Source organism: Lolium rigidum, chromosome 1 (assembly GCF_022539505.1).
Source record: "Lolium rigidum isolate FL_2022 chromosome 1, APGP_CSIRO_Lrig_0.1, whole genome shotgun sequence".
Taxonomy (NCBI): Eukaryota; Viridiplantae; Streptophyta; class Magnoliopsida; order Poales; family Poaceae; genus Lolium; species Lolium rigidum.
The window spans coordinates 321,559,183-321,573,380 of NC_061508.1; the positions used below are offsets into that span (position 1 = coordinate 321,559,183).

A 14,198-nucleotide genomic window follows, 5' to 3' on the forward strand; every position below is an offset into this window, starting at 1 on the left:
TATTCAACTTTCAGCTGAAGGTAAGAAAGTTAACAAAATATAACTAACTATTACAGTGGATAAGGTTCCAGTGAGAAATTTATGCAAGGGCCAGCTAATAAATCAGGGGTTTATCCTCTAAAAGTGGGATGATGGCAACTCCCCTTTATCTATCCGTTCAAAAAAAAATCTCCTCTACTGTCAGTGCTAAAATTGCATGCAGAGACACTATGGCGCTATAGGTGGCCTCTTGCTGTAGATTGCATCTGAGAAGGTGTCACATAGCTGGCCCGCTAAGCTTGCGGGGTCGTCAGTGAAAGTGTCCACAAACACGCTAACTATCTTCTTTTCTCGGTGAGTCGCCCGTAGGCTTAGCCATGTCAAGAACTTCACTCTGAAGTTGGCCTCCACGTGACCGTCACATTCCAGCTGCCTGATCATCTTGACACGCGACACATAAGCATTTTCATCAGTTTGCTCGATGGCATCGGGGGTGCTCCCTGAGGGGTTACTGCCTGATGGACTCCATGGTTCTGTTGCAGGTTTCAGAGGGCCAGGTTGAGGAACATGGCCATCATTGCTAGATCTAGAGCCTGTTCCAATAATCCCATCGCCCAATTCGATACCATTCCCTGTTCTGGGAGCCAGTGAAGCAGCTGCTTTCTCCAATAAAATCCCTTGCTTGTGAGGCACCAAGTTTGAGGACTTAGCAAGAGACGTTACTTGAGCATATGTGTTAGGTTCTGAAGGTCCATCCTTGTGCCCACCATCCTCGATTCTCCCTGGTGTGCTTTTGCATGACAAACACCCTGGGTCTGTTTCAGTCTTCGAACTGTCATCTTGAGGAACATGATCACCAGATTTTGCTTCAAAGCTCATTCCAGAAACCCGCTTGCAATTTTTACTCTCTTTCCGGATGACGTGTAGGAATGAGCCCTTGTATTCAGGTGGAGCAACCAACTTGATTCCAGTGTGTGCAACTGATGCAATGTTTGAACCAATCTTTCCCACGTTTTTCTTCAAAGCTCTCTGACTACACGCCATTAGCTCTCTGGGCCTCATTAGTGAAACTGCTTGAGCAGCTGAACCAGGTTCTTCTTTTTTGTCATCCAAAGCTGATGCCTGTACTCTAGGAGTTTCATCCGGCTCATCAACTTTGGTTACCCCAGCAACATCTAATTTTCGATCTTGAGAGTAACTAGTGGTTTCATTGCAGTAATGAGGCGCCTTTACTGAGTAAAGGATATCAAGACTTTTATAACGTCCAATATCACTTTCTGACAAATCATTGAGATCAGCATGATCAGTACTGACTTCTTCCAATTCCACACCTTCTGAAGAAGCATTGAACAGAACACTACTTTTTGCCTTCACGCTTTTGTTGTTTGGATCTTTTCCAACATCCACTGGCAGTGAGTCTTTTGCATCCAGCCCCTTAGGACAGCCAATGGTATTTGTCCTGACTTCCCAGGATCCAATCTCCTTTGAGCCGGTGAATGCAGCAACCTTGATGACATAAGATGTACATGGAGCAAGTCCTCTGACCACTAACATTCTCGATGTCATCGGTATTATGCCTGTTAGGTTTGAAGGATAATCTTCTTCACTAGCCTTTCGGTGCCACAAGTTAAAGCCAGTTAAACCTTGAGAGAGCATGGAGCATGCATCCAAGTGAAAAACTACAGTAACAGATTCATGGGATATATCCTCAAGCTTTACGAAGTCTGATGGTACCATACGAGAACCTGAATTACAAATTATGCATAAGCATTCGTAGCAATTAGAGGTGCACGGTGATAAAAAATGGAAAAAAGTGGACTCACCCTGAATTTGCGAATCAGCAGTTGATGCGCCATTTAACATGGATTCCAGAGTCTCTATGGCACGGGTACAAAGCTTCTGAACTGCAGCACCTACAGGAAGACGGTCAACAATTCCCCAACCCTTACCTGGAAGGCCAGTAATCGGACCAAGCTCACCCTCCAGCATCTTCATTGCTGTATCCATAACCTCATGGAGGACCAAGTACTTCTTGGTGGAAATGAGGATCTTATGACTAAGTAATATCCGATGGCACAAGACATCCAACCGCCGAGCATCTTTTGCTATCAACAGTTGTCTCTTCCAGCACCTGAGAAAATGATTATATGGTCATCCTTACTAACTAAACTTTGACTAGCCAAACTGGGGAAATCAGGGTCACAAACCAGTCTGACCTCAGCTCTCATGTGCATGTAGATCACACAAGGTGAAAACAGAAACGACGCTGAGAGAAAATGAGGACACTGTGGGCAGCACTGTAAGAATTTGATCCAACTCTTTTATTTCTCTTAGCTACCATAAAAATGAAAAGCAGTAATCGTATAGTAGCAGAAACAGAAACTAGTTATCTTAGCAACTATGGAATCTAGAAAGCTCAGATCAACAACTAAAGAGACATTACTGTGACATGTACCACCTCCACACAGCATACATGTTACACTAGTTCTTTACATGGAAATTTCGGTCTACGAGAAAAATCACACAAAAATAAAATTCAGCTAGAGGCTAAAAGCTGAACCATTCCAAATCAGTGAATCATGGTGGAGATTTGGAAGAATAACACTGATGCGATAAGGTGGCTAACAAGTACATGAACAGATATGTGTTTTGACATTAGAATGCATAATACCGTAACTGAGAAATGTTTCAGAAAATACCCAAGCAAATCATTTTGTTTCCCACAGTGGGTGCAGTAGTAACAACCATCAAGTTTCTTTGACTGTCCATTCTGCAGAATGCCAGATCTTTCATCCTTGAATGCACATTCTAGGTGGCATGACAAACCACACGACTCTTCCTGCAAGGGTTGGTCTGAATTGCAGAACAGCCAGAGGCTAGGATCTTTGTTTTCATCGTACTTAAAACAAATACAGCATGAGCAACGTTTGCAAAATTTATCGTCTTGAACAAGATTAGCCCTACAAGCTGAATTTTCACAAAGGTGTGCATTGTTTGTTGGTGCAATTATACCATCTGTAACTGGAGTGCTTGCAATAACTGGAAGTGCTGGAACATCACATTTTTTCTGTCTTTTGTAAGGTAACTGGATGTCACTTGAGTTCAGCTCAGGGCCTGATCTCTTCATATATTTCCCATGGCGACATTTCCCACGGGCACATGACTTCCCATTAACAGCATTGAATAGATAATGTAGTATATCCTGTTTTGATGTCCCTTGATATTTTCTGTCTTTACAGAATTCAGAACAGAAAATCTGCATAATATCACGGCGTCTCCATTCTTGCAGCAGTTCAAGTGCCCTATCTGGAGACTTTGACAATTCACTGAGAAGTTCTCTCTTTGCATCGATATTCAGCAAACGACATTTAGCCGGGTCAGCAAGAAATCCTGGAGAACCAGAAAGGTAAAATCACTGCTCACAAAAAAATCAGAACAATCTCAAAGTTAGCAGTAGAGTGGTAACCAACATTACGTCCTCCATTGAATGGTGAACAATAGAAACATTACGAGTATAGAAGGTCTCTTCCACATAATATATAATCACCCAAAATCAAGGTACACTGGATACATATAAACGGGATCTAGAAAGAATTTCTCACAGTAACACATAAACTCAACAATCAGTACCACTCCTCACTGCTTTTAATAAATAATATGACACTGCTCTAAACAAAGATGCTACAAAGTGAAAAACCAGAAATGACTTATTCATCCATCCTGTGCATTGATATATGCTATAATGGGTTTAATCAAATGCCCAGACATCTGCAAAGTAATGTGTGCTACTCATAAGTTATGACTAATGAGATCCTCTCGCTGGCAATCAATATTTGAGTACTTGCTTACCCTTAAGAAGAAAATTAAGGGTGAGTATTTCACCACAAATGCTGGTGGATATCGTGCTCATCGGAATCACCTGTTGGATAAATCCACCATCCATTGACCAGTACAATTCGGCTGACACAACTTCGAACACATCGAGAAAACTCGGCGCGCAACCACTAACCTTTACCCCCACTTAAACGGGACACCGGCAGTAAAAGTCATACTAGATCATATACTCATTCGCGACACGAATCAGAGTAAAAGGCACAACGCCATGTACCAAAAGAAAAGCTAAAGAAACATAATGCAGCAATGGTAAACAGACATATACGGACCTAAAAAAATTAAAACTTTGGGGAAAAAAGCAACATTTCTGGTTTCTTGCTCGTCTTTGGGGAAACACAGTGCAGCAATGCGTGTAAGATAAACGCGATTTCGCTGCCCCTAACTGAAGGCCTAAATCGCAACCAGACCAGCTAGGGCCTGAATTCCCCACCAAAAGAATAGCACGCCAAAACAAGACCACCGGGAATCGGCTGCCCGACTCGCCGATCGGCGGATCCAAACCTACGGAAGCATCTCCGTACGCAAAGCCTGCCCAGAAAAAACGTTCCCCAAAAAAAAAATACGCAGGAATGTACGGGGGGTGGGGGTGGGTGCGGACCAGAGTACGGGGATGAGGTGTCCATGGCGTGGAACCGCGGATCGGAGAGGAAGAGGGAGGGAGGCCGCGGAGGATCCTCTCGCTCTCGCTCAGCTTGGCAGGTCTGTCTCCTCGCCTCCGTCTCCGGCCTCCGTCTCCGGCCTCACTTCCGCTCAAAACAGAAACCCCAGGCCACAAACCCCATGTCCGTGCGTGTGGGCGCTGGGTTACTTTCGCAGACTCCAAGCCAAGGTTGTGTTTTTACTGCAAAAATAAAAATGTACTATTAAAATATCCAATTTGCCAAAACACCCTTAATATTCTTAGATAATCACAGCCAGTATTCAGAAAAATAATCATATTCAATTTAAGTTTCTCTGAGGATTTAGAGTGAGTTTTGAGGAACTTTGTTTTCCTACAACACATGATTACAAAAGCATGCGCAACTCACCTAACCCTTACAGCGGATGGAGTTGCGGAGCTTCAAAATAGACCAAATCACCGCATACGTCTCACTATCGCTATTTATGGAAAGTCGCCTAAAACTAAAATAGTGTTGCTCCTTAATGAGACACGCATGGCATCACACATTGGCTTGATACTATGTCGGAGGTTCGACCACCCTTCTTGACATCGAACCATAGGTTGGGTTATTATGTTTTCACAAAACAATTGTCAAAGAATAATAACATAGTTGGCTTCATAACCTTCTACTATGTATGTTTTGGGAAAAAAAGTCAAGATCGTTATTTTACGTTGGTCGTCATGGATTAATAATAGAAGAAAGTTACATTAAAATAATATGTTACGGTGAAAACTATATGGAAACGAATTTAAAATGTTTCAGAAATTTTAAGTTTAAAATCATGTGTTGGTTTGAAAAGGTATGTAAAAAAACCAACATGAATAGTGTTGACTTAATGTTCGTTGCTAGATTTGCATACTGTTATCACCAGAATTTGACCGAGTCAGAGGTGGGCCGCGATCAAGATGGACTTGAAGATATATACATGGAAGAAATACGTGAATCGGCCTTGTGTACCAAGTTTGGGCTAATTGCCCGTGTATCCGTAACGTATTAGATTATGAGTCGGTTAGGAGATAGAGTTTTACCCGTGCACGGTTAGGTGCACGCTCGAATTAGAAAGTCCCTTGGACTATAAATATGTATCTAGGGTTTATGAAATAAACAACAACCAACGTTCAACACAAACAAATCTCGGCGCATCGCCAACTCCTTCGTCTCGAGGGTTTCTCCGGTAAGCACCATGCTGCCTAGATCGCATCTTGCGATCTAGGCAGCACAAGCCTACCTACGTTGTTCATGCGTTGCTCGTCGTTGAAACCTTTTGATGGCGAGCAACGTAGTTATCTTAGATGTGTTAGGGTTAGCATTGTTCTCCGTATCATATGCTTGTCGTAGTGCAACCCTTATACATCTAGCCGCCCTTACACCTATCTCGGGTGTAGGGGCGGCACCCGCTTGATCATTGTTTAGTAGATCCGATCCGTTACGGTTGCTCCTTGTTCTTCAAGGATTAGTTTAATATCCGCAATAGTTAGGCCTTACAAAGGGTTGGAGGATCCAGCGGCGTGTAGGGTGTAATTTGCTAGCCCTAGACAGGATGTTCCGGGGATCAACATTGTGTTGGTTTTTAGGCCCTGTCTAGGATCGGCTTACGATCACCGTGCGCGAGCGCGAGGCCCAATCGTGAGTAGGATGATCCGATTGTGCGGTGAAAACCCTAAATCGTCGTAGATCACATTAGCTTTATCTTGATCAAGCAGGACCACCATATATTCGTGCACCTCGTACGAATCATGGGTGGATCGGCTCTTTGAGCCGATTCACAGGATAACCCGAGAGCCGATCGAGGCTCGTATTTAACGTTTACGTGTATGCCATGCGAGGAAACTAAGTGAGGCATCATCCAACACCTTCACGACCGGGTATAGGTCAGGTGGCACGCCCTTGCGACGGCATCGGACGTGTGACCGGAAGGCTTTGCGGGCCGTCGCTGCGAGGGACCGGGGCCAGCCGCAGCCCTAGTTGTTCCCGGCTCTACGGTGTTGCCGGTCGCTGCCCGCCGGTGGGTTTCGACCGCAACACATTCCGGCACGCCCGGTGGGACGATCTTCGACATCCACCCCATCGCCATCTACATCCGAGATGGCGGAAAGCACTCCGGTCAAGTACGAGGATCCGGCCGACGAGCTCAAGAAGAAGCATGACGAGATCAAGGCGGTCCTCGAAGCCGAACTCATCGGCTCTTTCCACGAGAACCCGCTCCCATGGCGTCGGTGGAAGGGGTTCTCACCCGAAGGCGCACTCGATGGAGTGGACCTGTCCGCTCCGTCGGAAGAACGCACCGGGTCGCTGCGTCGGGAGATCAACTACATGGTGGCTCATTCGCTGCACCGCCACTACGAGAGCCTCGGTGAACACTTTAGAGCGTGTCGCTCGCGCGTGATCCAGGAAATCATGAGCCATCGGTATTCGCCGTCGGGACCAGCTCGGGGACTTACAAAGGAGAGATGCCACTCCGGTCCCATCCACCGCTGCCGTTCGCATGGGCAGCACCGGAAGTGCCGAACTCATCGGCATACGTCGTCTACAAAATTGGTGGTGATCCTAGTGACTACCAATTCCTACCCGAGGCGCCCAAGGAGATCCCGCACGGATACGCGTGCGCATATGTGCCGACCGCAGCACACGGGCACTCTCGAACCGAGCTGCGACAGCGAGGGCCTCCGGAACAGCGAGGAGGAACGTCGGGGGCGGATCTTGAGAAGCAAACGTGGCTAGCTAAGTACGCCACTCCGAAAAACCTCCGAGCCCAGCTCCTGCGGTTGGCTCGGAAGCTGGAAAAGCAAGCATGGCTGGTTAAGTATGCCACCCCGGCGAATCTTCGGGGTTCGACACCTTCGGCCATCACCGCGGATCAAATTTGTACCATTACGAAAGATCGGTTCGGCATGATGCCGAAAAGGAAGACGTTCGGCTATACCAAGCCGTACCCTAACGAGTACGAATTGATCCCGCTACCACCCAAATATCGGCTCCCGGACTTCACAAAGTTTAGTGGATCGGATGGTTCCGGCTCCATCGAGCATGTGAGCCGATATTTGGCACAGGTGGGCACGATCTCGGCGTCGGACGAGCTGCGTGTGAGGTTCTTCGCACGGTCCCTCACGGGATCGGCTTTCGGGTGGTACACATCGCTGCCACCGAACTCAATCCGGACTTGGAAGCGGTTGGAAGAGCGGTTCCATGAGCGGTATCACTCGGAGGCTTCCGAGGCTGGCATTGCCGATCTAGCACAAGTACGACGAAGCGCGGGGAAACGGTGTCGAGAATACATCCGGCGCTTCGGGACCGTGAGGAACCGATGCTATTCGGTTCACGTAAGTGAAAAAGAAGCGGTCGAGTTGACGGTGGTGGGTCTCTCATCATCGATCAAGGACGTGGCCTCCCAAGCGAGACTACCCTTCATTGGCGCACATGGTGCGAAGGCTGTCGGCATATGAACGGCGCCACCCGGATGTTTACCGGGACAAATTCAAGCGTGCGGTGGCCCTGGTTGACGCGGACGAGGATGAAGGTGCTTGCGGGAGATCGAGAGGTAGCAGTGGCTGGATGGACTCGAGCGGCGGGCCCCGTGTCCTGCAAATGGGTGAAGCCACAAGGCCCTCCAAAAGGGTTCGACTTCGACGTGACCAAAGCGAGCAGATTTTCGATCTCTTACTCACGGAGAAGCATATAAAGGTACCCGAAGGCCACAAGATTCCTACGGTGCGGGAGCTGAACGGAAAGCCATACCGCAAGTGGCATAACACGTTCACCCACACCACTAACGACTGCAGGGTGTGGCGTCGGCGGATCCAAATGGCGATAGAAAATGGACGGCTAATTTTTAACCGGTACGCCATGAAGGTCGACACACACCCCTTCCCCGCCGTTAACATGGTGGAGTATACTTACCATGGAGGGTGCCAGCCGGATCTCTCGTGCAATATCAACATGGTAGGGCTTGGGCACCACTACGGTAAGGACGGAGATGAGGGCAGCTGCTCTCATAGCAAAGACACGAGAGGAAGCCGCTCCACGCGATCGGCTCCGCCAAGACGGCAAGCGCTACGTCACGAGAGGGAGAAGTGAAGAACATAAGATATCAACGACCTCTCTCTGATCACCTCCTCAACAAGTATGTGAGTCAGTATGACCAACGCCGGCGATACAGCGACAATGATGAAAAAGATCGTCTGGCTAGGGACGACAGGAGACGTCGTTGGCATGATCACGACGAGGAGCGATACGAGCGCCACGCCAAGGAAAAGTCGAGGGAGCAAGACGACGTGGATAGGCACTGGGACTGCCCCTTCTTCAGACACTGCTGGGATTCGAGGAATGAGCCGATTGCCTACAATCGGCAACGCCGCAATGCAAACGAGAAGAAGAAGGATGCAGCCAACGTATCTGTGTTCAAGCGTCTAGGGCCCCTCCCGCCTCGGAACAAGCGTGCTGAGTCTGCTCGGGTGGAAGATCTCGAGGAACTAGAGGACGATGATGAAGAAGACAAGTATCATCGGCCAAGGTGGTGCCACGATGGGCTCGGCCGTTCCCAAAAACGAAGGGTTCGAGCGTACGCGTGGGTTGGAACAAGGCTGAAAGATTATACCTGCACACGTTGAGGAAGGCACGGCCTGATCCGGCCGCCAAGATTCAGCGAACCCTGGACGAAGAAGGTCGGCCACAAAGAAAAGAGTGGCGCCCCAGACAAAAGAAAGCCGATGATGAAACATCGGCTGGCACAAACATGGTGTTCATCCTACCAACGGAGTTTACTGCTCGAGGATTGAACGATGCACTCAAGGTGGACGACAGCGAGCGCATCGACGTGACAAAGAACGGGGTTAGGCTGGTTTTATCCACCGGCCTGACCGTGTAACAAAAGCAAACATCGATGGACGAACGTGGCGATGCCGATCCAGGAGATCGGCCCCAAGGATTTATGGAGGAACATTATAAAACCTTCATCGAACAAGCAACGTGGAGGCCGATTCCAGCAATCGGCCAAAATTATCCTCACTGTACATTCTACACGGGTTCAACATTCGATCCAACAGGGAATACCGAAGAGCCGATACCATCAAATCCCTTGAAAGAATCGGCTCGGGGGCACCCAGGTGGATAAAACACGAGGATATGCAGTAGAAGCGTCTTACAAATGCCCAGCAGCCTAAGATGTCCTTTGATGATGGGCATTGAAGTATGGGGGCCGATACATAAATCGGCCGTAAAAAATTCAAAATTTTTTTAGCACAGCCGATGCGCAGACGTCGACTTAAGGATACAAAGCCGATGCCGCCGCCATCGACTCTAGAACAATTACACGAGACCCACGAGGCTCAGATTTGCGCCAAAGATGGTTTTCAGTTTAGCTTCATGAGTTTCGTTTCCTTGGAGGGAATGTGCATTGAGAGCAGCCTCGGTTGCAATAAGCCGACAACCCTTCGCGATAGTTCAGCGGTAACATTAATTTGACATGCAAGACACCGGCGTTCAACGGAAAAAAGCTGATCGGTGGGGCAAGTTTGGCTGGCTCTTCCTGGTGGCTGGCTCGGATTACCAGATTACCTGAAGTCAAAGCCTTTCCTGATTAGATCTGTGCATCCTCGCTGAAGTTCTCGCCTTGATTAAGGCTCGGGGGGCAGCTAATTTGGTGGATGCTCTATTTTCCGGGAGCCGATCGGAGTTGCATCGGCTGACCCTGTATCGCGGCCTTCTCCGAAAACGCTGAGCTGCTTGCAGAGGAAGACTGCTAAGGCTACGGAGGGGAGCTGGAAAGGGAGGCTGTCGTCTTTTACAGGGTTTGGACCGTCCTGTTGCTACAAGAAAGGAAGGAAGACTGGATTCTCAAAAATGGTCGATGAACAGTCATCGGCTATAGATTTGCGGAGTATCAAATCACAGTCTGAATTTGAGAAGTGCTTGACTGGCGGTCTAATCGATATCTGAGCCCGGCTTCATGGGCGTCTAAAAAGAGGAGGGGTCTGATACGTTGCTATCGGCCTTGGTGAGACGAGCTGGAGGATTGAAATTGAACTAATTGAAAGATAAATCGGGAGAACAATTTTCATTAGTTCAAAGGAGCAGCTTTACAAGGAAGAGCCGATGGCTCTCAAAAGAGGGATCTGGTCCCTAGTGTACTGCTACTACTAGTCCTGCTCTACTAGTCGTCGCTGTCCTCATCATCGCCGTCGTCGTTGTCCTCATCATCGCCGTCGTCGATGTCGTCGGCGCTGCTCCCAGGAAGCTCCTCGTCGCTGCTGCCCCAGCCTTTGGTCAGAGCTTCGTCTTCCTCGTCGTCATCGTCATCCTCGCTGTCCGCCCAAGAGCGGAAGCGTTTCGTCGGCGGGTACCCAGCGGAAGAGGAGGAATCATCTTCCTCCTCCTCCTCTTCTCCTTCTTCGTCATCATCTTCGTCCTCGCTGTCCGCCCACATGCGGGAGCGCTTCTTCGGAGGGAGCTTGGTGGAGGGGAGGCCTTGGTCTTCTCTACTTCTCCTTCTTTCTCCTCCTTATCGGAGGAGATGGGGTTCGCCCCGGAGTGGAGGTCGTCCTCATTCTTGTTCTTCGGCGACGGTTGGAAGGGGAGGCACGAGGGGGAAGAGGAAGAGGAAGACATTGCTACAGGGAAGAGGGTTTTTTGGTGCCGATAGCTAGAACAGAGGAAGAGGACGAAGAGGGCTAGTCAGTCGGCACGGTTAAATAAAGGAGGAGCCTAGTGGAAATTTAATGCTATTGCAGTTTCCGGGGAGTGATGCTGAGGCTGTCAAGATTTTGCAGAGTAGCCAAGGGGGCGCGGCGAAATGATGGAAGATTCTGCGGCGGTTCGCTACTCGCCACGACATGACCCGACGAAAGAAAACCGTAATGATTTTGGAAATGTCATTTCCAAAACCAGGGGGGCATGTGTTATCACCAGAATTTGACCGAGTCAGAGGTGGGCCGCGATCAAGATGGACTTGAAGATATATACATGGAAGAAATACGTGAATCGGCCTTGTGTACCAAGTTTGGGCTAATTGCCCGTGTATCTGTAACGTATTAGATTATGAGTCGGTTAGGAGATAGAGTTTTACCCGTGCACGGTTAGGTGCACGCCTGAATTAGAAAGTCCCTTGGACTATAAATATGTATCTAGGGTTTATGAAATAAACAACAACCAACGTTCAACACAAACAAATCTCAGCGCATCGCCAACTCCTTCGTCTCGAGGGTTTCTCCGGTAAGCACCATGCTGCCTAGATCGCATCTTGCGATCTAGGCAGCACAAGCCTACCTACGTTGTTCATGCGTTGCTCGTGCTGAAGCCTTTTTGATGGCGAGCAACGTAGTTATCTTAGATGTGTTAGGGTTAGCATTGTTCTCCGTATCATATGCTGTCGTAGTGCAACCCTTATACATCTAGCCGCCTTACACCTATCTCAGGTGTAGGGGCGGCACCCCGCTTGATCATTGTTTAGTAGATCCGATCCGTTACGGTTGCTCCTTGTTCTTCAAGGATTAGTTTAATATCCACAATAGTTAGGCCTTACAAAGGGTTGGAGGATCCAGCGGCGTGTAGGGTGTAATTTGCTAGCCCTAGACAGGATGTTCCGGGGATCAACATCGTGTTGGTTTTTAGGCCCTGTCTAGGATCGGTTTACGATCACCGTGCGCGAGCGCGAGGCCCAATCGTGAGTAGGATGATCCGATTGTGCGGTGAAAACCCTAAATCGTCGTAGATCACATTAGCTTTATCTTGATCAAGCAGGACCACCATATATTCGTGCACCTCGTACGAATCATGGGTGGATCGGCTCTTTGAGCCGATTCACAGGATAACCTGAGAGCCGATCGAGGCTCGTATTTAACGTTTACGTGTATGCCATGCGAGGAAACTAAGTGAGGCATCATCCAACACCTTCACGACCAGGTATAGGTCAGGTGGCACGCCCTTGCGACAGCATTGGACGTGTGACCAGAAGGCTTTGCGGGCCGTCGCTCTGAGGGACTGGGGCCAGCCGCAGCCCTAGTTGTTCCCGGCTCTACGGTGTTGCCAGTCGCTGCCCGCCGGTGGGTTTCTGACCGCAACAATGCCTTCAAATGAAAGTTGCTCAAATCAAATGGGACCTTATGGACCATCATGCACCCCAATGCAAGATCATGACGCCTCACACCGACAGAGGTGTATCCAGTGAAGCTGAGAAATCTATGTACCCAAAGCACATTAGCCTTTTGGGTTGCTAGATGAAAACAGAGGGACATGATGGCTTGTTGTAACACCTGCAAAAAAACAAGAAAGTTTCGTATTTCATGCAAGCCAATTCTCACTGCGCATCCCTCCCTCTATCATTAGATCCATGCTTGTAATTTTCCATTCGAACATAAAAGGACCTTATATTTTGAACCATATATTCATTTTGGATGGGCCACCGTCTTTTTGCCAAGACGTTCGGAACAAGACCAACGTTGACTTTGTTTTCTTTTTTAAAAAGCATTTCACTTGTAATACTTGGCTCATGCGTTTATGAAAACATTCACAACTCTGTAGATGTCTTCCATTAAGGATTTCTTAGAGATTTCATATGGATTTCAGCCGAGCCGGCTTTGGACTTTCAATGGAGTTAGTATAGATCAAACCTCACCTCTAGCCTCGATCTGAAGCTTGTTCGAAACCCCTATCAAACCATAACGAGACCTCGGTTCAACCGCCATCACGGAGAGCTACAAACCTGATTCTCTAAAGATAATCTAAACCTCGGTTAAATCTTCGTGAAACCGCAAAGCAGCCGAGACATCCCAAACCGTAGCACAACCGCGTAAAAATGGAGCGCGGGTTGATTTGATTTTTCTTTTAAATCGACAGAGAAGTTGATTTAAATGGAACACGAGATTAGTTTGCATATGCACACGTTTCTTATCCGCGACGACCCAACATCGGCAGCATGTACGGCCGATTGGCAGGGACACCGTTTGACAAAAATACTAGCTCACATCAATTGGTTACAATCGCATTGCTCTTCACTCGCTCTTTTGGTAAATCTTGGTTGGTGTACATTCCCATTTCTCGCCCTCAACGCGCGCGGCGCCCTGGAGCGGGAGACGTGGAGCACGCACGCACGCACGCTCCGTTCAGTTCCGTTCCGTTTGCACGGCGCAGTGGAGCCGGTGGGGAGGCGACGTGCAACAGCTAACGCGAGCAGAAGCAGAGTCCCCTTCCCCTGCTGCAAGTGCAAGTGCAAGTGCAACGCTTCCTTCCCTTCTCCGTAAGCAAAGCTACTGCCCCTCGCTCACACCCGCCTAGACTCCTTCCACAGCCGCTGGCCGTACGCCGTAGTGTGGATGCCAGTGGAGTTGGATGCTCCGCTGCTGCTTCGTGCACGCACGGCTCCACGCACGTACGCGCGCAAGAACAAAAACGCCCGGTCGCGTTCATATGCCCTCGCCCTCGATCGGCGTTAGCACCCTTCGGTTTCAAGCCTTCAATGCCCGATCCGCCCCGAGCTCGCTCGTACGCCACCACCCTCGCCACTTCGTCTCCCTCTCCCCCTTCCTCTTCTCCGGTCGATCAGCGTCAGCTCTCCCCTCGAAGCCCAGCCACGCCAACCACCTAGCAGTAGCACAAGCAGCAGCGTCGTGTAACGGCATTGCTCCGGCGACCGGTCGGCCAAGATCGAGTAGGACACGGATCGATCGACCG

General features: G+C 48.9%; 1 protein-coding gene across 1 annotated transcript; it reads right to left on the minus strand.

The window, feature by feature from the left end:
* Positions 1 to 207: 207 nt before the first annotated feature.
* LOC124662152 (VIN3-like protein 2) lies at positions 208 to 3,922 on the minus strand. The gene is made up of 4 exons (XM_047200033.1): positions 3,829 to 3,922; positions 2,679 to 3,369; positions 1,803 to 2,110; positions 208 to 1,724 (listed from the first exon to the last, which is right to left on the minus strand). The coding sequence occupies exons 1-4, from the start codon at positions 3,920 to 3,922 to the stop codon at positions 208 to 210; spliced, it is 2,610 nt and encodes an 869-aa protein (XP_047055989.1).
* Positions 3,923 to 14,198: the final 10,276 nt, after the last annotated feature.